General features: G+C 39.5%; 3 protein-coding genes across 10 annotated transcripts in view; all 3 read left to right on the top strand.

Annotated features, from left to right (window-relative positions):
* LOC116255729 (protein INVOLVED IN DE NOVO 2-like) overlaps positions 1-25,075 on the top strand; it is a 95,191-nt gene that overhangs the window by 60,399 nt on the left and 9,717 nt on the right. The window contains exons 1-5 of one of the 8 annotated variants that reach the window (XM_031631667.2): positions 23,098-23,225; positions 23,328-23,491; positions 23,594-23,757; positions 24,126-24,289; positions 24,392-24,452. The gene's annotated coding sequence lies outside the window, so the exon portion shown is untranslated. Of the gene's footprint in view, positions 1-23,097; positions 23,226-23,327; positions 23,492-23,593; positions 23,758-23,859; positions 24,024-24,125; positions 24,290-24,391; positions 24,453-25,075 lie in introns of those variants that run through there. The other 7 variants (XM_050078431.1, XM_031631671.2, XM_050078432.1 and 4 more) reach the window with 7 other exon arrangements.
* Positions 72-11,419, top strand: LOC116255728 (aminopeptidase M1). The gene is made up of 18 exons (XM_031631665.2): positions 72-671; positions 814-916; positions 2,468-2,654; positions 2,727-2,820; positions 3,035-3,188; positions 3,280-3,384; positions 3,480-3,596; positions 5,625-5,738; positions 6,013-6,195; positions 7,505-7,826; positions 7,902-8,023; positions 8,097-8,194; positions 8,892-9,069; positions 9,156-9,270; positions 9,349-9,416; positions 9,535-9,612; positions 10,659-10,736; positions 10,859-11,419. Exons 1-18 carry the CDS (start codon positions 292-294, stop codon positions 11,042-11,044), a joined length of 2,682 nt encoding a protein of 893 aa, XP_031487525.1. The 5' UTR covers positions 72-291; the 3' UTR covers positions 11,045-11,419.
* On the top strand, positions 13,925-16,642 carry LOC116255732 (3-ketoacyl-CoA synthase 11-like). The gene is made up of 2 exons (XM_031631678.2): positions 13,925-14,163; positions 14,612-16,642. The coding sequence occupies exon 2, from the start codon at positions 14,686-14,688 to the stop codon at positions 16,219-16,221; it is 1,536 nt and encodes a 511-aa protein (XP_031487538.1). The 5' UTR covers positions 13,925-14,163; positions 14,612-14,685; the 3' UTR covers positions 16,222-16,642.

Raw genomic sequence — 25,075 nt, 5'->3', positions numbered from 1 at the left:
CAATTGAATGGAATAATTGTAAATTGATTCATGTGTTGCAGTTTCCTTCCGGCCACCTAGAATGTAATTTCTTTTCGAAGTGAAAATTTAGGTACGAATCTGTCGATTACTGTAAAGTGAGCTAGGCATGTATCAAATGATTGTAAGTCGATGATAAGTTTGAAAAAAAAAATCCCTAAATAAAACGCGCCGAACTGCGGCAGCACTCTACCCGCCACTCTTGTTACCGGAACTAGGGAGAGGAAGAGGCTTGCTGAGAGGAGAAGGGAAGAAAGGAGGAGCCGTGGAGGAATGGCAGACGAATTCAAGGGTTTGGCTCGGTTGCCGGGTTTCGTCGTCCCACGGCGATACGATCTCAGGCTGAAGCCCGACCTCTCCACTTGCAAATTTGATGGGTTCGTCGAAATTGATGTCGAAATCCTGCAGGAGACGCGGAACATCGTCCTCAACGCGGCCGATCTAAGCGTCTCCAATGACGGGAATTCTCTGTGGCTCAAGAAGTCGGAGAACGGCGCCGCGTCCGTCGTTCTCCGTCCATCGAGCGTCAACCTCTTCGAGGAGAACGATATCTTGGCTTTGGGTTTCGATGACGTTCTGCCCCTCGGGAAGGCAACGCTGGGGATTGGGTTCCAAGGCGTTCTCAATGATCAGATGAAAGGCTTTTATAGAAGGTAAGACTAACATAGCCGGTTGACAGACGGGTTCGTCGTCCATTTTCCCTTTTCCGATACTTTTCTTTCCTCTGCTGTTAAGAAAGTTTCTCCAATGGTGCTTACATAATTGTCTGGATATTTGGATTCCCTTTCTATCCAGTACTTTTGTCCTAAATGGAGAGAAGCGAAACATGGCTGTAACACAGTTCGAGCCCGCCGATGCTCGCCGGTGTTTCCCTTGTTGGGACGAGCCTGCAATCAAGGTGTCGATTTCAGCTTTCAATTTGTTTTCTCCTTGAGAGTACTGATGTTGCTTTCCTTATATGCTTTGTGTGTGTGTGTTTTTTTTTATCCATCTATCAAATTCATGCATGCTTGTCGTTAATTAAACAGTCATAGTTGACGTCCTTCTCCTTGATTGCTGCTCCTCTAGTTCGGACTACTTAGCTTCTATAGGTTCAAGCATGGGCGTTGATCGGAACCGTAATTGGGATATCGCCTTTCTTTTTTATCCCTCTTGCTTGGGTCTAGATTATATCTGTTTCTGTCCCGTGAATTACGTGGTCACTTCTTATTCCTTGAACATTTGTCAGTCAAAAAATGGGAGCCTTGACATTGAAACTTTTAAACAACCCTTTAACAAATTGACCCAGTAGCAGCCCTTCCTGGTTGCTGTATTAGCACGAACCAATATGTGAAACACGTCCACGCTGGCCGTCCAAAATAATTGCTACTATTTGGTGGTCCGCAGCACAAGTGTCCACAATTTATGCTTCACTTGTAAACTCTGGCTGACGTACAACTGCAGACAATTGTTTATTTGGTGCTAAACTTGAATCCCAAATTGGTGATCCAGTGTTACATGTGCAAAAGTTTTCATATCTGCATTAACTTTTTCTTCATAATCTGGCTCATGGTTGATAACCCAATCTGGCACTTGGGGCAGCCGGTCAGCAATGACTAACTGCAGTTCTTGCTAGTTGCTAGTATCTCGTTTTCGTTACAATCTTATCAATTGAAGATGGTAGAGTGCCATTAATCTGCTAAAATATTTTGCTACAGGAAACTTTTAACAATGGCCTAGAAGCATGCATGCTGTTGGTGCCATTTAAAATTTGTGTTAATTCCTCTTATAATGTTGGCTTGTTTTCTTCTGTGCGGCCACCTGTCTATTGACAAGCTGTTCTTCATACATGAAAGAGTGTAAATCATGAAATTGGAACCCAAATGCCTGTAGTTGTTGAGAAGAAACATTGAAGTAGTCTGTGAAGTACACGATCTTTGTCTTATCCAGTGGATGCAAATTTCAATTATCATTTTGTCAGTTATATTATATATCAACCTTTGCTTGGATTATACCTGAGATTTACAGGTGATGTAAATTGTTGATCTAGGCTGCCATCTGGGGATTACTATCTGGGATTCTAGGGTGAGAAAAGAGTCTCAATAGAAGAAGTTAGGGAAACATGATAGATGAGGGGAAATGGATTCTCTTACTTGGTAGGTTTACTATCACTAAAAGAGTGGGAATATAGTTGCTATTTGAAAGTTGCTTACAACATGATCCTGCTGACTGCAAGCAACTTCTGAGTCCTGCCCTAATCTGAGGCTGGAGTTTCTTGCATTTCTTCCACAAAAAAGAAAGGCGGTGGTGTCTTTTTTACATAATTTCCCCCTTTTGCACCCCATGTGCCTCCTAGATTGGAAAAGGAAGGACAAGGGCTTCTCTTGCTTTTGGCATAGCAGGCTCCCAAAGAGTTTTTCATTGAAATGTTTATAGATGCCCATTTCCACTGGTGTTGTTTTATGTGCAGGCCACATTCAAGTTAACAGTTGAAGCACCTTTGGACATGATAGCGTTGTCTAATATGCCAGTTCTTGATGAGAGGATTGATGGCCCAACTAAGATTTTTTGTTTTGAGGAAACACCAATCATGTCAACTTATTTAGTTGCTATTGTTGTTGGCGTGTTTGAGTACATTGAAGACATAACATCAGATGGTAAGACCTCTTTCACTGTGTGTGCCTTGTATTGCAGTCCATTTGTTCTCACATGATGTATCCTAAATGTAGGGACAAAGGTGCGTGTATATTGTCAAGTTGGCAAGACAGATCAAGGGAAGTTTGCATTAAGCGTAGCTGTAAAGACACTTGGCCTGTACAATGAGTGAGTCACAACCGCTACACTGGATTGCTTGAGTTCTCTTCCTGTTAATTGTAAATTATCTGTCTTAGTTTAGATTCTATTTGGCATATTTCTGTTTAGCTCCATCCATCTGCTTTTCCGTTCCAACTTTCCCTCCCCCCTTCCCGCTCTTGCTTTGACACTAGAATCCTTTTCTAATTTCATCCTTGTAACTTTTTTTTTTAAATCTCTGCAGATACTTTTCAATTCCTTATGCTCTTCCTAAGCTTGACATGATTGCTATTCCTGATTTTGCTGCTGGGGCTATGGAGAACTATGGTCTAGTTACATATCGTGAAAATGCATTGCTTTATGATGAGCGGCATTCTGCTGCAGCTAACAAACAAAGGGTGAATTTTTCTTAATTCAGAAAATACAAAAATTAGCCTGTTTTGATCTCTTTTCATAAGTTCTGTGACATGGCCATGTTTCTGTCTTTAGGTTGCAATTGTTGTGGCGCATGAGCTAGCACACCAATGGTTTGGAAACCTTGTGACAATGGAATGGTGGACACACTTGTGGCTCAATGAAGGTTTTGCAACATGGGTAATCTCAACTTTGTTTCTGAATAAAATATGGAGCTATATTTTGTCTTTGTATGAGTTCTTAGTCCTTACACTCTCATCTCATGCAATTGGCAGGTTAGTTATTTAGCTACCGATGTGTTGTTTCCCGAGTGGAATATTTGGACTCAATTTCTGGACCAGTCAACTGAGGGGCTCAGGCTTGATGCGTTGGCAGAATCACATCCTATTGAAGTAATGCTACCCTTTTTGTTTACTTTTTCTCTGTTGCTGGTTGTTCTATTATATTGGTTAATCTTATAAGTTATAACTGGTTTGTCTATGCTAGATCATGCTTGCTTTTACATATAAGCTTCCTAATATTTACTGCTTTAGATAATATAATCATATCTCCTGGTAGAGACTTTGACTCTGTTATAAAATTTTATCAAATTTTGGCAAAATTTACTCCTTTTTGTGATCAGGAATGAAATAGAAAATATATGTCCTTCTGCTTGTGACAAGATTGCATTGGTATCTATATGAGTTGGGTCTGCACTCTCGAAATTATGATTTTCAATTTGTCTTGAGCTTCTCTGCTGCTATGACACTAAAGGTTCATCACTTAACTCCTTTCATAATTTTTCAGGTCAACCCATACCCATTGCCTTACTGCATGTGGATTAGATGGTGTCATACTCTTCGTTTATCTAAATTTAGTTTCTAGGTGGAAATGTTCCTCTAGTGTTATGTCTATCATGAAACTTACTAGTTTGTTTTCTTTCTTTGTATGTTTATCAGTTTATATCTTGTGTGCAGTGGTGGAGTCAGAGATCTAAATCAGGGTGGGAAAAAGTGTAAAATAAAATTATAAGTACAAGATAGAATTAGAACCTCTTTACTATGAAGAACACACAGACTTAATGCTCGTTGGTGTTTTCGAAGGTTTTCTTTGTGAAGTTGGGCTATTTTACAAACGTACAATTAACAACTAACAAGCTATGATTCTCCTAGTGATTTAATGAAAAATATTGCAAATTGTTTGGTGCCACAACATGACCTGGGTGTGGCAACTGTTTGAACTTTGAAGAGTGTGTGTAATTGGTCTTTGAGATTTTGTACATATCAATATTTTTGTAAAATGAATTAAAAAATCAACCTCTCCATCTGTGGGCACTACTTGTGGAATGCACTTCATAGTTTCACCCTTTGACTAAAAATGGAATGAAATAATCTTGTTCCATTCTATGGTTAAAAAGAGATATCTTCAGCAATTGAAGAAACATTAATAAACATTTTGGGTAAACTGAATTGATCTTGAGCAACTCCATTAATGATCTCTTATTGGTTCTGTTTTTTATCTAAGTAATTTCGTGATTCTAATATAATAAAAAGTAAAATTACCTAAGTTCTTCTTTAACTTCAACCAAAATTTGCATATAAAAGAAAGTGTAAGTTCCTCATAAAGGGATACTAATTTGGTGTTCGTGGCATGGATCAAATAGTAATTTGTATGTCACTTTTAAGTCTTCACAAAGGAGTTGGGGATCCCATCCAAAACATAAAGAAATGAAATCAGAATTGCATATTCAGAAGGTACAAGCTTATTTAAAAAAACTATTTGAAGATCACATCTAAAGGCATAAAAAGGTGAATAAAAAGTACATATTCAGTAAATTTAGGAGCTTTTATTAAAAAAGTTATTAAACAAAAAAGGAAACTGTTGAGTGTTGTTAATGTTGCTCTTTCAAGCATGCATCAGAAGTCAGAACAACACTTGTATTTTTTCTTTTCTGGAATTTAGAATGATGAAGTACTATCATTTTTTCTTCTTTAAATAAACAAATGAAAAGAGGCAAAGTAGAAGTTATGGTGTGATTTCTATGTTTGAAATTTTTAATTTGTGTACACATCTGCCCATCCTAAACTGGATGTGTCTCTGCCACTTTCTCTGTGTGAGTGTGTGTGTGGGTGTGCGTTTTGGTATGCCAAGGAGGACATCTAATTGGTTGATTCGATTTGACATAATGACATTAGAACATGTAGAATGTAGTCTACAACCCTTCTTTCCAACACAGACATACTTTAATTCCAGGTTACTGATCTTTCTTTTTGTCTATATAATTTTGAAGAAAAATATGTAAGTGTATATTTCATCAGAATCTGGAAAAGAATTTTCTGCCTAACAGATACTCAGCCTTGAAATTCTGTCAATTTCCTTGGTTCCTTCTTCAGATTGTGTTCTTGACAGTATTATGACATGCTATTGAAAATATTTTGTAGGTGGAGATTCACCATGCCAGAGAGATTGATGAAATATTTGATGCAATAAGCTACAAAAAAGGGGCCTCTCTTATCAGGATGCTGCAAAGTTATCTCGGTGCTGAAACATTTCAGGTAATTTTCGCCCCCTCCCCTTTTAGTTCTCTTCTTCTCTGCACTTGCTTTATTGTTCTTCTTTATTATGTGGGGATGTTCATGGCAAAGATCAACTTTTTTCCTTTTCGGATGAATTGAATTGACACTTTGATTTTATTGAATGTTCCCCTAAATGAAGGATGGATGAGTTTTAGACCAGTCCATCGTGTCTGATTTTGTCACTTAGTGTATAAGACAAATAAGGTCCTGACATGATTTAGCCTGTTTTTTTTTTCATTGCATAATCTCTCAGAGGTCTTTAGCTGCATATATAAAGAAGTATGCTTGCATGAATGCAAAGACGGATGACTTATGGGCCGTGCTTTCAGAAGGATCTGGACAGCCAGTAAATGAGCTAATGGACTCATGGACAAAGCAAAAAGGTTATCCAGTTATTCATGTTAAAGTAGGTGAGAATACATTGGAGTTTGAGCAGGTCTGTCTATCACTTTCCCTTTTCATGCATCATTGCATTTATTGTCAACATATTTCATCATTGCATCACTTCTAAGGGTCTATTACATCCTATTATTCTCATGTAACTACTCACTCTGTTTTAGTATTTTCATGGAGAAACATGAATTGGTTGCATGATCCATAACACTGCTAGGTGGACCAAATGAGCAAAATGTTTTTGGAACTTGAATTGACTGTCTGATCGACAATGTTGTTAGATGGATATTATGAGAAAAATCTGCATGTATTTTATGCAACGTCTCAATGCAGCTATTTTAATCATGGGATAATCTATATTCTTGGTTTTATTGTTCATAGTGCATTTTATAATTTCATGCCTTCTTTAGATTTCTGAATTTTCTTCTTGGCAACATTAGGATGGGTAGTTTCCTAACATTGTACAAAGACATGCTGAATCAAACATAAAATGCTTGGTACCTAGGCATCCCGACCTCCTAAATTCCAAGCCCGGGCCTAGGTGGAAGATTGGGTCTCATAAATGTTAAAAAATAATTATAAACTTAGTGAAACTTAAAGTGAAAATCAATATGAAAGCCCACATAATTGCAAACAACTGAAGACACCATATTTACATTATTTTAGAAAGGAAAAAATTGGTTGTCTGGAAGTTGTCTCCACTGTGGTGTGAGGTAACAGACTTACCTCAAGGGGACCTATACAATTCCTAGGAACAGCTTTTGACTGCATATCCAGGGACTTCACTTGTTCATTACGTTAACTTTGTGAAATATTTTATAGCAATCACTTTTCTGGATTTCATGAAATAGTATTGTTGATGAGTGCAACTGCAGATTTTACTAACTAGTGATCTAGCAATGGCTCCTATTTACATATGCTGACAATCAATTGATTTTTCTTTCAGAATATGAACAACATATTTATTTACCAGTAATTTGCAAACAGTTGCAAATAGTTTCAATGAACATGGTCGGCCTTCTACCCTTTGTCTTGAGACAATGATAGTTCCCATCTATGCACATAAATAATCCATAGATATTTCCATGTGATCAAGATATTTATTTATCAATAATTTGCATATAATTTGACCTGGTGTGCATGATTAACCATTTATCTTTTTGTTGCATTGCATGGTTTATGCCATTTTCATCCAAAATAAGTAAAAGTTTCATGTCAATGAGGAATTTTTAGGTATCCATGTTGGCAATGCAACAAGGTTTCTAATTATTTATAAATTACATAATCTTTGTGGCTTGTGCTCATTATTTTAGTTTCTTTCCTGGGACTTCATATTTATTCTGTTTTTGCAGACACAATTCTTATCAAGTGGTTCTGTTGGGGGTGGCCAATGGATTGTTCCTATAACTTTGTCCTGTGGTTCATATGATAACCGTATGTCCTTTTTGTTCGATAAGCAGCACAAAGTTGTGTCTTCATCTGAATTGCTGAGGCTTACATCTGGAAATCCCAATGTTTTTGGGAAATGTGTTTCTGAACATGAAAAGCGAAGCTCTTGGTTGAAGGTTAACATTGAGCAGACTGGCTTTTACAGGGTGAAGTACGACGATGAGCTTTCCAGTAGGCTTAGAATTGCAATAGAGGCAAAGTGCCTAACTGCAACAGACCGATTTGGTAAATAAGATGGATATTTGTGCACTTGTACAACTATATGTCTCCTTATGACATCAATTGTCTGTGCTCTCTCAGGTATCTTGGATGACTCATATGCTCTGTGTAGAGCTAGCAAGCAGTCCTTGTCCTCTTTGCTCATCTTGATGGATGCATACAGGGATGAACTTGATTACACTGTTTTGTCATGCTTGATTAATGTAAGATTTCTTCCTTTCCATGTTTAGCTTTGCAACTCCTCCAGCAAATTCAACAAACATTTCTTTGTGTCAGATAAGTCAAAAAATTGCAAAGATAGCAAGTGATGCAGTCCCAGAATCATATGGTAACCTTAAACACTTCCTCATCAATCTCTTGCGTTTTTCTGCTGAGTAAGTACTCTCTATTACAAATCGCAGATTCAATTGACTTTTTCCTGTTCCTTTGATGCTTTGACTGTTCATAATTTTACTGCATCTAGCATTTAGGAAGATGTGCCTCTGTTCCTGAGCATCTACATCTAAGGCTGTTCATGAGCCGAGCTGAGCTGGCTCGAACTCGGCTCGAGCTCGAGTCAAGTTGGATTTTCAAACTTGAGCTTGGCTCGGCTCGAGCTTAGAGAGCTCGAACTCAGCTCGGCTATGTTCAAGCCAAAACCTTGCCTGGAGCTTAGCCGAGCCATGTAGAAAAAAGTATCCTTAATATAAAGTAAGACATTGAGGTTTGGACGCTGAACCTGTGGATTGCCAGCCTCAAAGAAGATCATTAGGGTAACTTTTTACTTGTGATAAAAAGAGGAAATATTTTTTACATGTTCTTTCACCACCGGCTTAATCGAGTTTAACCAAGTCAATCTTGCCTAGCACCTTCTCCAATGGAGGAGTCTACTTTTAAGCTCTTTGCTTGCATTGCCTCCACCCGACTTGTCAATCTTTTTGTTGTTGGTTCATGGTGTTCGACTTTCTATAGTGTACCATTTGTATTTTAACTCTTTCAAATGTGTGTATCTGCAAGTGCCTCTACGGCTCTACCACGTGGTGAATAAATACTGTATATTCACAACTTCGTCTGCCTGTGATTATGGATCAGAAAACTGGGTTGGGAACCCAGACCAGGTGACAGCCATTCTGACTCAATGTTACGGGGGGAGCTCTTGACAGCCTTAGCTTTATTTGGAGATGATGCAATACAAACTGAAGCCATTAGGCGTTTCAATGCCTTTGTGGAAGATAGAAGTACACCACTTCTACCACCTGACACCAGAAAGGTTAGTCACTGTCCATCGCATTATTGCATGGATTCAATCATTGATCTTCTAAAGCAGATGTTGCATGTTGCTTCTTGTCTTCTTAGGCAGCCTATGTTGCCATCATGCAAAATGTCTGTACGTCAAAGAGATCTGGGTATGAATCTCTATTACAAATTTATAGGGAGAGTGATCTAAGCCAAGAGAAAGGACGTGTACTGAGTAAGTTGATCCCTTTAGTATTTAAATTCATCAACATGTCCTTCAGAGAGTTTTTGACATTTTATTGATCCCTCTCAGGTTCACTAGCATGCTGCCCAGATCCAGATATTGTTCTTGAGGCTTTGAACTTTCTATTATCTCCTGAGGTATTTGAGTTCAACTTTTCTTTCACGTTAATTTTTTTTCCCTAAAATGAATTATGATAATTACTCATTGGGTTATTCACTATCCTTTTCTTAAAATAAAATTTGTATGATATGTTAGGTTCGTAGCCAAGATGTTGTTTATGGACTGGCAGGAATAAACAAAGGAGGGCGTGATGTTGCATGGCAGTGGATGAAGGTACAAACTGTTCAATTATGTTGTCCTCTCTGAATGGTTACTTGGTAAAGATTTTCCTGCATTGACACATGCAACTAGAACCCTGATTCCTGAAGTGGACAGTATTATCTGTGTATCAAATTGGCTAGGAAGAATATGACAGCATGGCTTGGTAGTTGTTAGTAGCCAAATCAGATCATTCTGGTAGTTCTTGAGTTGCTTTGGTGATCAATCATGTTGTCCTAATCATCTTGAAGGCTTTCATTCTGTAGCACAGCCATTTCTTTGATACATGTTTGGTTATCTAAAGTTGACTATGTTCTGGTCACATCAGGGAGGAGTTGTTGCCATCCTCTAAATCATAGTTATCAGCAAGGAAAGAGGAGATGCAAAATGAAACTTATAAACAAAAGCAGGAAATGAATGTTTTGAAATATTATATTAGCATGGTTGATGGAATACAAGGAAACAGTGTCAAGCAGGTAGAAAGGCAGAAATGAGGAATCAAATTGTAGAAGAGGAAAGTGAGTTCCTCCATATCTATTGTCCAAGAAATTGTCTGGAGGCCTCTAAGATGGCACCTTAGCCTCACCATAGTCATGTGGTGGCAAGACGTGACCTTGAGAGGGAGTTGAAAAAGTCAACATCAAAATGTCGTTAAAAATCTGGTAATCCTGATCGGCTGATTAATCACCAAGTTTGAGATGGAACTTCTCACAAATTTTTAAAACTCTATCTGATGTAATGATTGAGGTCTACATATCTTTGGATGCCTAAATCCCTTCTATCCTACCTGAAATGAGGCCCCAGTGGCACAGTTCCATAAAAACTGGGTTAATGATGCTTGATCAGTACCAAAGTGATACCTCAAAGAAAATGATATCCAAGGATCTTCAGCTTCTGATGCATAGTCTACTTTTTTAAACATAGCAGTACCTTTCCAGACTTTTATATGCACTTAAAGATCCGTAGTGACAAGATCACAGCTAAATGGCATTTTTTATTTTTGAGTGCTCTACAGTAACTACTGAAGCGATAACAATCTTTTGGGCATATGCTCAATGCAGGAGAAATGGGACCACATTTCTGCAACATGGGGCTCTGGGTTTCTCATTACCCGTTTTGTTTCTGCTGTTGCTTCTCAGGTTCTTTAAGTGTATTAATTATGTTTTTAAGTGTTAAGTCTTTTTTATGAAATTAATTATTTCCTTAAAATTGTGTTGATGTTAGATTTTATTATATTGTGTTTTTTTCCAATTTGCTCCAGTTCTCTAGTCATGACAAGGCTCTGGAAGTTGAAGAGTTTTTTGCAAGCCGTACTAAACCTTCAATTGCACGGACTGTCAAGCAAAGCATTGAACGCATCCGGGTTGATGCCCAGTGGGTTAAGAGCGTGCAAGAGGAACAATTGTTAGACGCTCTCATCAGTGAACTCGCTAACAAGAGATCTTGAATTTCCAGTAATTTTCTCTGTTGCACTGCCCAGAGGAACAGTTAAAGAGTATTCTGTTTTGTGAATTATCTATGATATTAGAAATAAAGGTCCATATATCCACGTTAACACATGAGGGTTTGTCGTTTGGTGGTGATCTGACATCCATTATACGACATGCTAGGAGGATATGCTTTGGCACGACTCTCCGCTAAAGTGTTGGGGGTCATGCTTGGGTTTTTTATGTGGCATTGGATGCTTCCTTTTCTTGGTTTTAAGATAATTTTCCGATGATGGTTTCTTGCATTTGTTGGATTCTTTGGCGAACATTTTACAAAAAGTACACTCAAGCTTTGATGGAATAACAAAAATGCACTTCAACTTTGTTTTGTTTCATTTAACCGCAGTAAGAGGTTTCATCCCGTGTATTTCCTTCCTCTTTGCTCGTCCTGTCTACAATGAAGAACTGGATGCAAAACACAAATCTGTTTTCTTGACACGGTTAAACAGTCATCGATACCCTGAGAAGCCTTCTTGCCACCGGCATATTTTGTCTTTAAGACACCATTAACATTATCCCAATTCAGAAGAAAGTTGTGTCATTTGATTACGTTCTTTCACGACTTTAAATTTTACTCTCTTGCACTTATGATTGTCGGATTTTGCGTGTGGTTTCTTTTTCTTCCCAAATGAAATATAAAAGGAGCATCTGGATGACAGCCCAAAACTGGTTTTGATATAAAACCTATATTTGCATCCAAAACACCATGTGAAGTGTATTTAAACGACATCAAAATGGGATTCGCCAAAATTCAGTTTTGACAAAACCTGATTTTCATGAAAGGCCCGAAAAACTTGCTTTTTCCTTAGGTTTTTCAGACAAAACTGAATTTTGTCTCCTTCCCGTAAGTTGTTTTGTCGTCATCCAAACATTCAAACTACGTTTTAAAAGTAGTCTCTTTATCTAGATATTCACAAACCTTGATTTCAAAAATCAAGTTTCCTGAGAGTGTCATTCAAATTCAAAAGCCACTAGAAGTCCTATTCGTGAAATACTGCATCTAACTGCTAAAAGGTCGACAATGTAAAGGACTCGTGAATTAGGGAAAGAGGGAAAAAGTTTCGGCCGATGCAGACTGTACGCGTCGAAGGGATTGGCTCTTTGCGCATGGTGACGGACGACTTTCACCACTCAAAATCAAAGGTCTCCAATCAGAACTTCATGGAAGAACTAAACTAGGCATGCTAGCTTGGTTCACATTCTTCTTCATCAAACTCTATGTCTCAAAGACTTCATGGACCTTTAACTCTGAGGGGGTTGGCACAATAGTTGGGGTGGAGCATTGTAGGGTTGGTTTCCATTTCGAATCCCTAAAGCATCAACTATCAGTGCTGTAAAAAAGGGCCACCAACATGCAAATTAAAATAAGATGGGAGCAACATCCCGAAACACTAGAAACATGTCTTATACCATACAAAAATAAAGGGTTGAATAAGTTCAGCTCTCTTTTAAGAGATAATATGAAATACTCCTCATGTTCATCTAAAAAAACTTTTTGTAAATCTTCACATCACTGCAATATCCTACTTCATCATCGATTGGCAAAAACAATTGGCAAAACCAAGAGGCCTGTAAAAAGTCCCACTCCACCCCATGCGCCATCGCCAAAGAAATAATATTGAGGATGGTGATGGCGTCAATCATGGGATGAAAATTCAAGCCAAACGAAGGAAATTTTTGAGTGGATGATAATGTTGAAATTTATTAAGGATAATTATAAACCTTGAAGGAACCATCTGCGAATTGTAACAGCTCCTTTTATTAAGAGCATTCTTTTCAAATGATTAACTCTAAAGTGATGTATAAATATTAGAAACATAAAGCATGAATTAAAGTGATGTATAAATATTAGAAACATGAAGCATGAATTCTAAGGACAATGGCAAACTAGTGTGAGATCTTTCGTGGTAACGCTACACGTACTTATTAAAAGGAAACATCGTTTAGTACAATTACTAATAAATTTTGTGACCCGTTTTCTTCCATTAACTCCGCATCCTAATATACAAAGGGAGGAGAGAAAGACATACAAAATCCACACGCCATTAGCTTCAAGATTTCTTGAAATTTTATTTTAAAAAAACTCTAAATTTGAGGGTGTCAAATCTTGAGCTTGATTTTGAAAAAGTAAAGTCCATTTGAGTTACAAGTTTTCTAGAAGGAGCCAAGAATCGGTCAAAGTGGTCTTTCTTTTTTATCATTTGCTGACTTTGAAAAGTCCGAAGCTTAGTTTCTAAGGTTTAGGTCACCAACGACATCATCATAGAATCCTTCCTTGGCAAAAATCAAATGTGAGCCTAAAAAGCTTCCCAAAATTTTCATCTATATCTCAAGGGGTAGGTGGGTTGAGTGACTCTGGTAAAAGCATACAACCGCTGAAACTTTTCAAAAGAATCTTGGTGTTGCGACAAAGACGCAAAAAATCGAGGAAAAGAAGATCTGATTTTTCCTTTCAACCAGCATTTGTCTGCTCAACAGCAGAAAATAAATCATTCTGGCATACATTTGGTGCCATCAAACAACAGAAGCCACGATCATTATACCGATGATAATACATTGTTCACCAAAGTTATGGTTCACATTTTCAAATTTTTACAACACTCAGAAATTAGCCGATGCCAACCCGACGAATGGTGGTTCATGCTCACAAGTGAATTTGGAAAAAAAATGTGGAGATATAAAGTAATGATTTTGTTTATTTATATATGATCATATATGTTTGTTGTAACTTATTTTTAAATTTTAACCGTGCCTGCCTGGTGCCCGACTCCGGCCGGTGCAGCCCATTGTAAAGGTGAGGGCGCAAGGTGGGAAACGGAAACTGGGGTGCAGAATCCGACGTTACATCACCTTCGATCTCGCGCCCTCGCATCGCCCAGTCAAGATGCGTTGTCTCGGTGCCTTTCGGTCGTCGCTTGTCTCCTAGTTCTCACCCCTGCGGTCCCGCCCTCCCTCTTTCCCATCTTCGCACGCGCAGAGGGGCGCTTCTTCTCTCTTCCCTTTCTTATTCTCTCCATCGGTGACGCTGCTGCGATCGAGTTCCCTCCTTCAGCCTCCATTTCTGACGTCCCCAACTAAGGTCGGTGCCCTTCTCTCTCTTCCTATCTCTGTTAGACTGTTACCAAGAAGGCGTTCTCATCTTTCCGGCTAGTATTCAAGCCGCTTCACCGAGACGTGGAGGGAGAGCGGAAGCTTTTCCTTCAGATTTTTTCTTTTTTCTTTTTTTCCTTCTGTGAACTCATCTAAGGGTAGAGGATTTACGCCCCTGATACATCTTCTTTCCATTTTACTTTTGTGGTGCTTTTGGCCTCATAACTGTGCTTCATTTGAAAATTGTATCCTCGAAAAAAGAGAGAAATGGAAGCATAGGGAGAAGGGGAGAGATTTGCGGGGCTGTTTTAATTATACCATTTTCTCTTGGTGGCGCCAGATCTCAGCCCCAACTAGTTTCCTTTTCCAAATCATCCTGTTCTGCACAGAGTGAGAGAGAGAGGAAACTACTTACCTTTCTACTTTATTTGTTTCAGGTTCAAGGTGTTAGCCCTTTAGTCTTCTCTCGGAGCTATTTCGACAGCGCATCGTTCGTGTAAGCGGACCACTAATGGCGGAACCAAGACCGGAGCCACCAGCGCGAAGGTTTTCTACTTCTCAGAAACTCCCCGACTTTCTGCTATCTGTGAAGCTCAAATACGTGAAACTCGGGTACCATTATCTTATCTCCCATGGAATGTACCTCTTCCTCTTCCCTGTGATCGGCGCCATCGCCGCTCAGCTATCGACTTTCTCCATCAAAGACCTCAACGACCTGTGGGACCATCTTCGCTACAATCTCATCTCCGTCATCCTCTGTTCCATGCTCCTCGTCTTCCTCTGCACTCTGTATTTCCTTAGGCGCCCGCGACCCGTCTTCTTGGTCGATTTCTCCTGCTATAAGCCTGTCGATGCACGGAAATGCACCCGAAAGGTCTTCATGGATCAGTCCGCCCTCACCGGCTGCTTCTCTCAGGAGAATCTTGACTTTCAGAAGAAAATCCTCGAGAGATCCGGCCTCGGCGACACAACTTACCTCCCTGAAGCCGTCATGAACATACCACCGAATCCATCGATGGCGGAAGCAAGAAAGGAAGCCGAGACTGTTATGTTTGGAGCTCTCGACCAATTGTTCGCTAAGACGACCCTGAAGCCAAAGGATGTCGCCATCTTGATCGTGAACTGCAGTCTCTTCAATCCTACCCCTTCACTCTCCGCCATGATAGTCAACCACTATAAGCTTCGAGGCAACATTTTGAGCTATAACCTCGGCGGAATGGGTTGCAGTGCGGGCCTGATATCCATTGATCTCGCGAAGGACCTTCTGCAAGCCCATCCTAACTCTTATGCACTGGTTGTTAGCATGGAGAACATCACGCTCAATTGGTATTTCGGAAACAACCGATCGATGCTGGTGTCGAACTGCCTCTTCCGTATGGGTGGATCTGCCATTCTCCTTTCCAACAAGCGCTCTGATCGCCGGCGGTCGAAATACCAGTTGGTCCACACTGTTCGAACCCACAAAGGCGCAGATGACAAGTGCTTTGGCTGCGTGAATCAGGAAGAAGACGATACTGGCAAGGTCGGCGTCTCCTTGTCCAAGGATCTAATGGCTGTTGCTGGAGACGCTCTGAAGACAAACATAACCACATTGGGTCCGCTCGTGCTGCCCATGTCTGAGCAGCTTCTCTTCTTTGCTACATTGGTAGGAAGGAAGCTGCTGAAGATGAAAATTAAGCCATACATTCCGGATTTTAAGTTGGCATTCGAGCATTTCTGCATTCATGCTGGAGGAAGGGCAGTTCTCGATGAACTGGAGAAGAACTTGAACTTGTCTGAGTGGCATATGGAGCCCTCTAGGATGACACTTTACAGATTTGGAAACACATCCAGCAGCTCTCTGTGGTATGAATTAGCTTATACAGAGGCAAAGGGGAGAATGAAGAGGGGTGACAGGACCTGGCAAATAGCATTTGGTTCCGGTTTCAAGTGCAACAGTGCTGTTTGGAAGGCTCTCAGGACCATAAATCCGGCGAAGGAGAAGAACCCCTGGATGGAAGAGATCGACCAGTTTCCTGTGGTGGTGCCTAGAGTATCGGCGCTGTGAGTTGACGTCTTCCAGCTTGTTTTTCAGCTGGTTTTTGGGGCCTTAGATCCTGGTAGAGACGTTATTGTAATTTGGGTAACATTTTTTTTTCTTCATGAATTGATTCGGATGATTAGTTTTGGAGGAAATTTCCGTCTGGTTCAGATGATTGGTAGCTTTTACTGCTATTTGCGAGGCGACCTGATGATTTCCCTGTAAGCGGTGGAAGTGAAACAAGTCACGCCTCTGTGGAGGTGACTTTCTATGTTCTCAGTGAGAAACTTAGTTGCTTGTTTCTTTTAAAAAACCAATTTGTTGTGAAACTCTGTATCCTTGTCTTTTGCACCAGTTGCAGTTTATTAGATTTTCTCTGTATGTGGAACAGAGATAAACTATTTGGATCAAAGAAAGGTTTATATTCTATGAATTACTATTTATCCTCCATTGCATGAGATGCAATAAACTAAATCTAAAGAAACAAAATTGCAGCTGGGCATGCATATTTGCTGCTGGCATAGTTATTATAAACAACAAGGGACAATTGAAAGAGAAGACCACTTGCTGGCCCTGCTGTCTGATTACTAAACATTAACTTCCACTGGCCCCGACCATTACGCATGACTGGCACCGCTTATAGGCTTGGTCGTTTCCTGAATATTTTTTTAATAAACATCTTAATGCTTCGCACGCTGTCAGACTTTTTCCCACACATAAACATCTTTGTGTTAGAAATAATGCTGCATCATTAATTGTTTGAACTTTCATCTCAACTTTGCATTTTCTTTGTTTATCCACAATAATTGGTGCTCACCATTGCATCCAACTATTTTTCAGTCATATGCTTATAGTTAGCCTCAAGAGTTAGCCTCAAGAGATATAGCATAGCTGGTCGATCTTATTGACTTAAAAATCAAAGTATAGCATAGCTAGGCGGCCGTATGGGCTTAAAAATCTCATGTTGTCTAATCTTTGCTTATCATTTTTTATGGGTGTTATGCTCATGTATCATATACAGTAACTCATTGCACCATGTTGACAATGCACTTACTTTACACCTGGTTCCTACATAGTGTTGGACCCGTTGTGGCAAGAGGGGGAAAGATTGTGGAGCTAGAAGTGGGAAATTCTACTTGCTAAATTGTTTAAAAGTTCAACTTTGGCCAATATAAAAATTTCATAAGTTTGAGGGAGCCGGCACACTAACATCAAGCAGGCTTTATTCACACAACATAGTTATGAAATCCAACCATAGTCTACAGCATCTTGTGCTTCTAGGATTTTATCAAGTCACAATTATAGGTTTTTCTCAAGTCAGTGGAACAACAGGTAAAAGTTATTAGAACCCTAAATCCAATTTTCTTATCCGAATTGCTTGTATCTCTAATACCCTCAAGGGAAATCCAAGTTTCTTATAAACCACACAACAAGCTCTAATTCCTTTCCCTTGTTATTAATTAGTCATTCAAGCACGGGAAAGGACATTCTTTCCATTCATTTCTCTTTCTCGTGATGAAGTCGGCAGATTAATGTAAGTTGCAAATCACAAATTTAGCGGAGGCCATTATATAATATGATTGTCCTTCCTCTTATGTCAGTTCCCGTGAAATTATGTCCTTCACTTAGCGCAAGCTGGCGAATGTCGGGACTGATAAGTGATAATAAAAGGGAAGTGATTTATTTATTCGAGCCGTACTGCATCAGCTGTAAAGCGCCTTTTTTGAAAAGTTGTCACATGCATTGACAACTTGGTCTTGTTTTTTTGTCAAATTTATGTGCACTTAAACTCATTAAAAAGATATTCTATGGACTCTGTTTGATCTCATTTTCAGTACATAGCTGTTCAATTTAAAAAGCAATTTAAAATGTCTTTAAATAAATTTATGAAACAAAAATAAATAACTTACTGAAAACTAAAATCCACTTCTTAAGTCAAGCATTTCCTGCTCGGAGTTATAAACCTATTCTTGTCAATTTCTCATCTCATTAACATTGGAACTTATGATTGTTTTCTTAATTTGATTTTTTTTTACAAATTACATAAAAAAAAAAGAAAATGTTAGATTGTATATCTATAGCAACGATATTAGGTGGCATAATTATGGTATCATGGTGGATAAGCTTTGGCATGACCTCATGAGAATAACACCTTTGGGTAATTTGATTTAATAGAAGGATATCTCAAGGTACTGACGCAGACCATGTATTTTAGTTGATGAAGGAATGGGTGAGGGATTCGGTCTTATTTCAGGCAATAATTGAAACCCCATTCACTCAAAAAAACAAGAGAGAGAGAGAGAGAGAGTTTTGGGCCGGGCTCAGCACATCCCACCATGTAGGAGGTTAAAATCGCAAAAAAAAAGAACAAAAGGCTTGTCATTCCTCTTGCGTTCATGGTCTTTGGGCTAACTTTAACTTAGATACTGTATTCTATGACTTAAAACGCAGAAACATAGTATCCATAAAATCGAACATAAAATCGAACTAAAGACATGTGCCTCTAAAATGACTAGTTATGGTATGCCCTTTTAAGTAAGATAGATCATTTATTTACAAAATGGATGTGCGATATCAGATAAATTAATAGTCCTATGTCCTTGTCAACTCCCCACTTTCATCAACTTCATCATCAAAAATTATGATGGCAGGTTGCCAACAAGTCATTTTCAAGTTTTTGTGGGCTTAAAAGGCCTTCCTTGCATCCCATGCTAAGGTGTTTTTCTTGATTGTATATAACCTAAAAAGAAACTTTTGAACATCTTTTTGTCACAAGTTCACACTGAATTGACAAGCGTCTTAGAAAGACTGTCTCCCGAAATTGTGAAAGAATCTGATCCTATTTGTTCGTTATCCTCTTAATGGAAACTCAACAAGGTAACAAGACTATGATGTTTGTATGCATGTTAAGTTTTCAAAAGGCAAAGTTATGATGTAGTTGTCCACGCCACCTTACAAAATTTACTTTGTTTAAATGTTGAAATTTCATTAATTGTCAATTTTTTTTATATGCGTGTATTTCGAAAATTGAAATTTAAAATCAAAGTGCCTCACAACCAGGGGCAGAGGCCTTAACCACCTCTCCCCCTTTCAAACTTTAAAACTACAAAAATTTATATGTAAATTTGAAAAATTATAGTTTAACATATATAATTTTTTTAATTTTGTATTTCAGCTCCTGTTCAAATTTTCTATTGTCATAGTTCACAGATCTCAATCTAAATCTCATCCCAACTGTTTTCCTTTTCAAAATCCTCCTGTTAGTAGTTTCCTTTTACTTAAATTTGTTTCAGGTTCAATGTATACGCCCTTCATCTACTTTCCAAGTTATTTCAAAGAGACCAAGTTCTATACGTCGCTCCATGTATATAACGAGTGTACGTCAACTCTCAACTAGGAGTTGTATTATCAGTATTTATATCTATTTTAATGTCAAAACATTATCTCATATCTCAGTCATTATCTCATACTCTTAATGTTTGAGAAAATAACAGGAAGTGATATGAGCAATGGCGTGAGCCAGAAAATTTTGGCTATGGGGCACTAGTATATAGTATATGAAAAAAATTACAAACTAAAATATATGTTATTTTAAAAATAAAGCAAATAAAACAGATTATATTGTTCGATTTAAACCAAAAAAACAATCGGTATTTTATGAAAACAACCTAACAAAATATAACATATTAGACATTAGACAAAAACAACAAAGTGACAAAAAAAATGAAGGAGAACCAAGAAGATAAACCCTCATCAGTCCCCCAATGTGGAACGAGACTGCGCATGTGAGAATCGAGATCCGGCCACCAGGCTGTTGCACAACAAAAATCAGACCAAGAGCTTTGAAATTTGCAAAATGAGGGAAAAATGAAAAAAACTAACACAATCGAAAAAGAAATGATTCAATCATTCAAGAACACGAAGAAGAATCACCTGGTGCCCGTTGCCTTGCCGGCTACTGCAGGTGTGCCGCCCTTGGGCCTTGGCCCTGGCAGCCTCGCCCTTCGCCGTTTCGCGGCTTGGGTGCTTCGCCCCTTCGGCCTTTCCCTTTTCGAGTTTCAATGAATTTGGGTGTAATGGGCGGGCTGACTGTTTTAAGTTTCTTGGTGGAGCTGGATCGCTTATCGCATGGCCAACTCAGCGTCAATACTAGTGTGACTCGTGAGGCTCCATTTCACATTATGATTTTGGGCGTGATGGGCCGGCTGCCACTGTTGGACCCGATCCATTTCTGGGCAACCCGGCTTCAACAAGATGATTTTCTTGTTATGTTATGTCAACAAGCAAATCATCACATGGACCCGATCCATTTATGGCATGGGCAACCCCGAGTCAACAAGATGATTTGCTTGTTATGTTATGTCAACAAGCAAATCATCACATGGAGCTATCTTGGGCTGGCGTGGGCAAGCCCACGCTGGCTTCGCTACTGAATATGAGATAATGATGTGTATGAGATAACGACAAGAGTACGAAATAACAAATATAAATATAAGATAATGACGAGATAATAACATATGTATAAAATACATATAAAAATATGTGATAATAAATATGACATTAATAACATATGTATAAAATACATACAAGGATCTTCTTCAGCATGCAACAGGAGTTGGAAACTCCAACAAAAGATTGAAGGAAACCGCAAAGCATCGGGCACTGGCGAAGTTCTTGCAGTTGAATTTCGTAGAAAAGCCTATACCTTTTGTTACACCTTCATTTCTGAGATATGTTCCATCATCCAAACATTTCAAAAAAAGACGACCGGGAGGAGCGTTTCTTTGGCCTTGGATGGCAATCGTTGTGAATATTCATGTCAGGGGGGAAGGATGAGAAACACTTTGCGACTGCATCCAAATTGAAAGAAGAGTTTGCTCGGTTCAATCTCGTAAGTGCTTATCCGTTGTGGGATTATAAGGCTTCTTCCGGGGGTTGGCCATTTTAGAATTTAACATAGAGCGGAGTGGGTATCACACTGCAAATTCATTTGAGTGGTCTTTTCATGGACGGGAAAAAATAATGGGTAGAATTCCAAGTGCATGGATCAAGCATGTATGGGTGGATGGCTCGTGATGATGACTACAACAGTGCTATAGGTGTATAAGGGAGCATCTGCAGAAGCATGGTGATTTCAGAACGGTTACTAAGCTCGAAGATGAGGAAAAACAGAAGAAAAATATCATTGTAGACGGGCTTAAACAACAGATAAATTTAAAGAACAAGGATTTGGAATCATTTGGGATGCGGCTGAAGGAGGTTATGTATGTACTGGAGCAGACTAAGGCTTCTCTCGAAGAAAAGGAAAGCGATATAGCCAAGTTAATGGGCCAATATAATGAAGGTTATTCCATTTGTCAATCTTTCTATTTTCCTTTCATTTGAATGACCGCCATCACCAATGGAATATGAAACAACTTAGAAGGTCAAGGTGAGACATGGGCATCAGACCGGGTACCCAACAGGTTCCCAATTGGGCCCGAGCATGAGAAAAATCGGCCCCGATCGGCTCGATAACAAATAATATTTTTTTTATTTTATAAAAAAGTTTACATTTTATTATTAACAATATATTCATATTAAAAAAATTATTTTATATTAAAAAAATAATTTTTATTATAATCGAACCGGCTTGAGAATTGAGCCCGGGCATGGGCCCGGCCCACTCGATGTCTAGGTCTAGTCAAGGTGGCTTGTATGTTTTAATAAAAAAAACTAAAAGATGTGTTTAGTACGAAAAAGGGAAATTGTATTAAAAAAAAAACTATGTATCCTCTTATTTATGAAAATGTTGTATTGAATCTATCCGGCCTATTTCTGTACCCAGTTCTAACTCATAATAGAGTGTTTTAATAAGGTAATCCATCCCTCAAATCACACATCCGCATGTGTAGGACTCCAGATTTGATTGTCAAACTTGGCTTTGATCTCAATTACAATATAATCCGTCTCAATTTTCCACCCCTTAGCAATTCCAGTTCATGCTTTTAATAAAAAAAATAAATTAAATAAGGCAACGAATAATCTAGCCAACCTCCCTATAGAGCAATAAATATTTCTAAAATCGTGAACACATTTTGAGTGTGTCACCCAACAAACAAAACAAAGTTTCTCATTAATCAAACCAAGTTTTCATAAAACTGGCTTAGAGGAAGTGTCATCCAAACTAGCATTATTAAAATCAGGATGAATCGGCCGATTTGAATCGAACAGTATCATCTTCCATTCGATATAAGATCAAATTACAAAGTGAATAATGACATTTTCCTATAAGCATTTATGACATTATTAAAGAGCTTGCACTTACTAAGTGAAGGGACGGCTGTTCAGGCACCTACTACTCCCATGATACATGTCTCAATATTATATCCAATATATTATTGAAATCCAATCTGAAATTTAAAATCCAAGATTAGAGAAGGAAAGCGACAAGCCTTTGCCTTATCAAATATGATTCTATTTGCATTTTTTCTATTAAAAATATTTGTTATTAAGTTATTATCTAGCTATTATAAATAATCGGTATTATCTAAAGTGTACATTATCATCATTTAAATTTTTTTTGTCAATACCTGGATATTAGAAAAATCCAATTTTAATATCATAAAAAATATGTATATAATTTTAGAGAAATCAAAACCCACTTTTGACCACACCTCCTTTGCCGATTTCAATATTCATTCCTTGCGGCCTTCACTTGTTTTCAAAGCTTGCTCTTCCGGCCTGGGCAACGGGTCGGGCTGCCGCGGGTACTCGGTATTCGACCCGACTCGGGATTGGACTTGGGATCGGACCCGACTCGGGATCGGACTCGGGGCCGGACCGGTTCGGTAATAATCGGGTCGGGCCCGGGCTTCACTCTTTGTTAGTCGGGGGCCCGAGAAGCCCGACGAATGTTAGGAACTTAGGTTTCCGCCTGCTTCGTAACGACGGATGCTCTCTCGCCTTTGTTCTTCTGTTCAAGTCATCGCCCTGCTCAACATTCGCCGGCCACCTGGACTGCCGACGGCCACTCGCAGCGCCGGCGACAGGTCCAATCTCCCTCTTTACCTCCCTTGTTTCTTTTTGTCCTCTCGCTGACTCTCACCCTCCATTTCTCGTGCTGTCGTTTTCTCCTTGCCCGACAACTGCAGCCCAAACGTCCCAGAGGCCAACAGCATCTGTCACCGCTTGAAGGCACCGCGCATCTCTGCTTTCTTTCTCTCGTTCTTTCTACGTTTTCTTCTCTATCGACTCATCGGCAGCAGCTGCAACCCAAACCCTTTCTCCCGACGGCCACTCGCAGCGCCGGTGACAGGTCGAATCTCCCTCTCTACCTCTCTCATTTCTTTCTGTCCTCTCGCTGATTCTCACCCTCCATTTCTCGTGCTGTCGTTTTTTCCTTGCCCGACAACTGCAGCCCGAACGTCCCAGAGGCCACCAGCATCTGTCACCGCTTGAAGGCACCGCGCATTTCTGCTTTCTTTCTCTCGTACTTTCTACGTTTTCTTCTCTATCGACTCATCGGCAGCAACTGCAACCCAAACCCTTTCTCCCGACGGCCACTCGCAGCGCCGGTGACAGGTCGAATCTCCCTCTCTACCTCTCTCATTTCTTTCTGTCCTCTCGCTGATTCTCACCCTCCATTTCTCGTGCTGTCGTTTTCTCCTTGCCCGACAACTGCAGCCCGAACGTCCCAGGGGCCACCGGCATCTGTCACCGCTTGAAGGCACCGCGCATCTCTGCTTTCTTTCTCTCGTTCTTTTTACGTGTTCTTCTCTATCGACTCATCGGCAGCAGCTGCAACCCAAACCCTTCCTCCCGACGGCCACTCGCAGCGCCGGTGACAGGTCGAATCTCCCTCTCTACCTCTCTCATTTCTTTCTGTCCTCTCGCTGATTCTCACCCGCCATTTCTCGTGCTGTCGTTTTCTCCTTGCCCGACAACTGCAGCCCGAACGTCCCAGAGGCCACCAGCATCTGTCACCGCTTGAACGCACCGCGCATCTCTGCTTTCTTTCTCTCGTTCTTTCTACGTTTTCTTCTCTATCGACTCATCGGCAGCAGCTGCAACCCAAACCCTTTCTCCCGACGGCCACTCGCAGCGCCGGTGACAGGTCGAATCTCCCTCTCTACCTCCCTCATTTCTTTCTGTCCTCTCGCTGACTCTCACCCTCCATTTCTCGTTCTGTCGTTTTCTCCTTGCCGGACAACTGCAGCCCGAACGTCCCAGAGGCCACCAGCATCTGTCACCGCTTGAAGGCACCGCGCACCTCTGAGGTTACTTTTTCTTTCTCTCGTTTTAACTACGTTTTCTTCTCTATCGACTCATCTCTGAGTTTACTCCTATCATTCTCTAATATGATGGTTGGTGAAACAGAAAACAAGGAAAAGAACCTGTACAAGGCCATGTTACTGGAATGTTTAATAAAAATCAGCCTAACTCATTGCCTTAAGTAAAGCTTCAATATGCCCAAATTTAACATGAAAATAACGAACAAGGGGTCAGCGGACTCCCTCTGATGGCCTTTTATTTATTTCTTTATGTCTGTTTTAGAACCTTTTGTGCCATGTGTCAACTTGTAAAGTTTGGGTTACTATTGAAAAGCCAATTGTTGACTGAAGTTGCTGCTGGTTTGAGGTCGTCATGTATCAACTGTCAAGTATATCGTGACTCTGATTGAGAAACATGTGATTTATGCGAAAATTCTGGAAAGCCTTTATGCATTTCATTAGTTTCTGTCTCCCAGATTGATTTGTGGCCTTTCCACTGCCGTGTACCTTCTTTTGTCAATTTTTTTTTTGTTCTAAGGGATGTAATGGGCTTTATTGTTTAACAAATGTCGGTAATATATATATATATATATATATATATATATATATATATATATATAGACAGATAA

This window comes from Nymphaea colorata, chromosome 6 (genome assembly GCF_008831285.2).
Source record: "Nymphaea colorata isolate Beijing-Zhang1983 chromosome 6, ASM883128v2, whole genome shotgun sequence".
In the NCBI taxonomy this organism is placed as follows: Eukaryota; Viridiplantae; Streptophyta; class Magnoliopsida; order Nymphaeales; family Nymphaeaceae; genus Nymphaea; species Nymphaea colorata.
The sequence above is the reverse complement of the archived record's forward strand: the minus strand, read 5'-3'. Positions and strand labels throughout refer to the sequence as shown.

Excerpts from the sequence above, each read along its gene's own strand:
- LOC116255728 (XM_031631665.2), top strand. The coding sequence starts at position 292 with ATGGCAGACGAATTCAAGGGTTTGGCTCGGTTGCCGGGTTTCGTCGTC. Across the intron at positions 9,070-9,155 it reads TACCACCTGACACCAGAAAG|GCAGCCTATGTTGCCATCAT; the intron begins GTTAGTCACTGT and ends TTGTCTTCTTAG. Across the intron at positions 9,613-10,658 it reads TTGCATGGCAGTGGATGAAG|GAGAAATGGGACCACATTTC; the intron begins GTACAAACTGTT and ends TGCTCAATGCAG.
- LOC116255732 (XM_031631678.2), top strand. The coding sequence starts at position 14,686 with ATGGCGGAACCAAGACCGGAGCCACCAGCGCGAAGGTTTTCTACTTCT.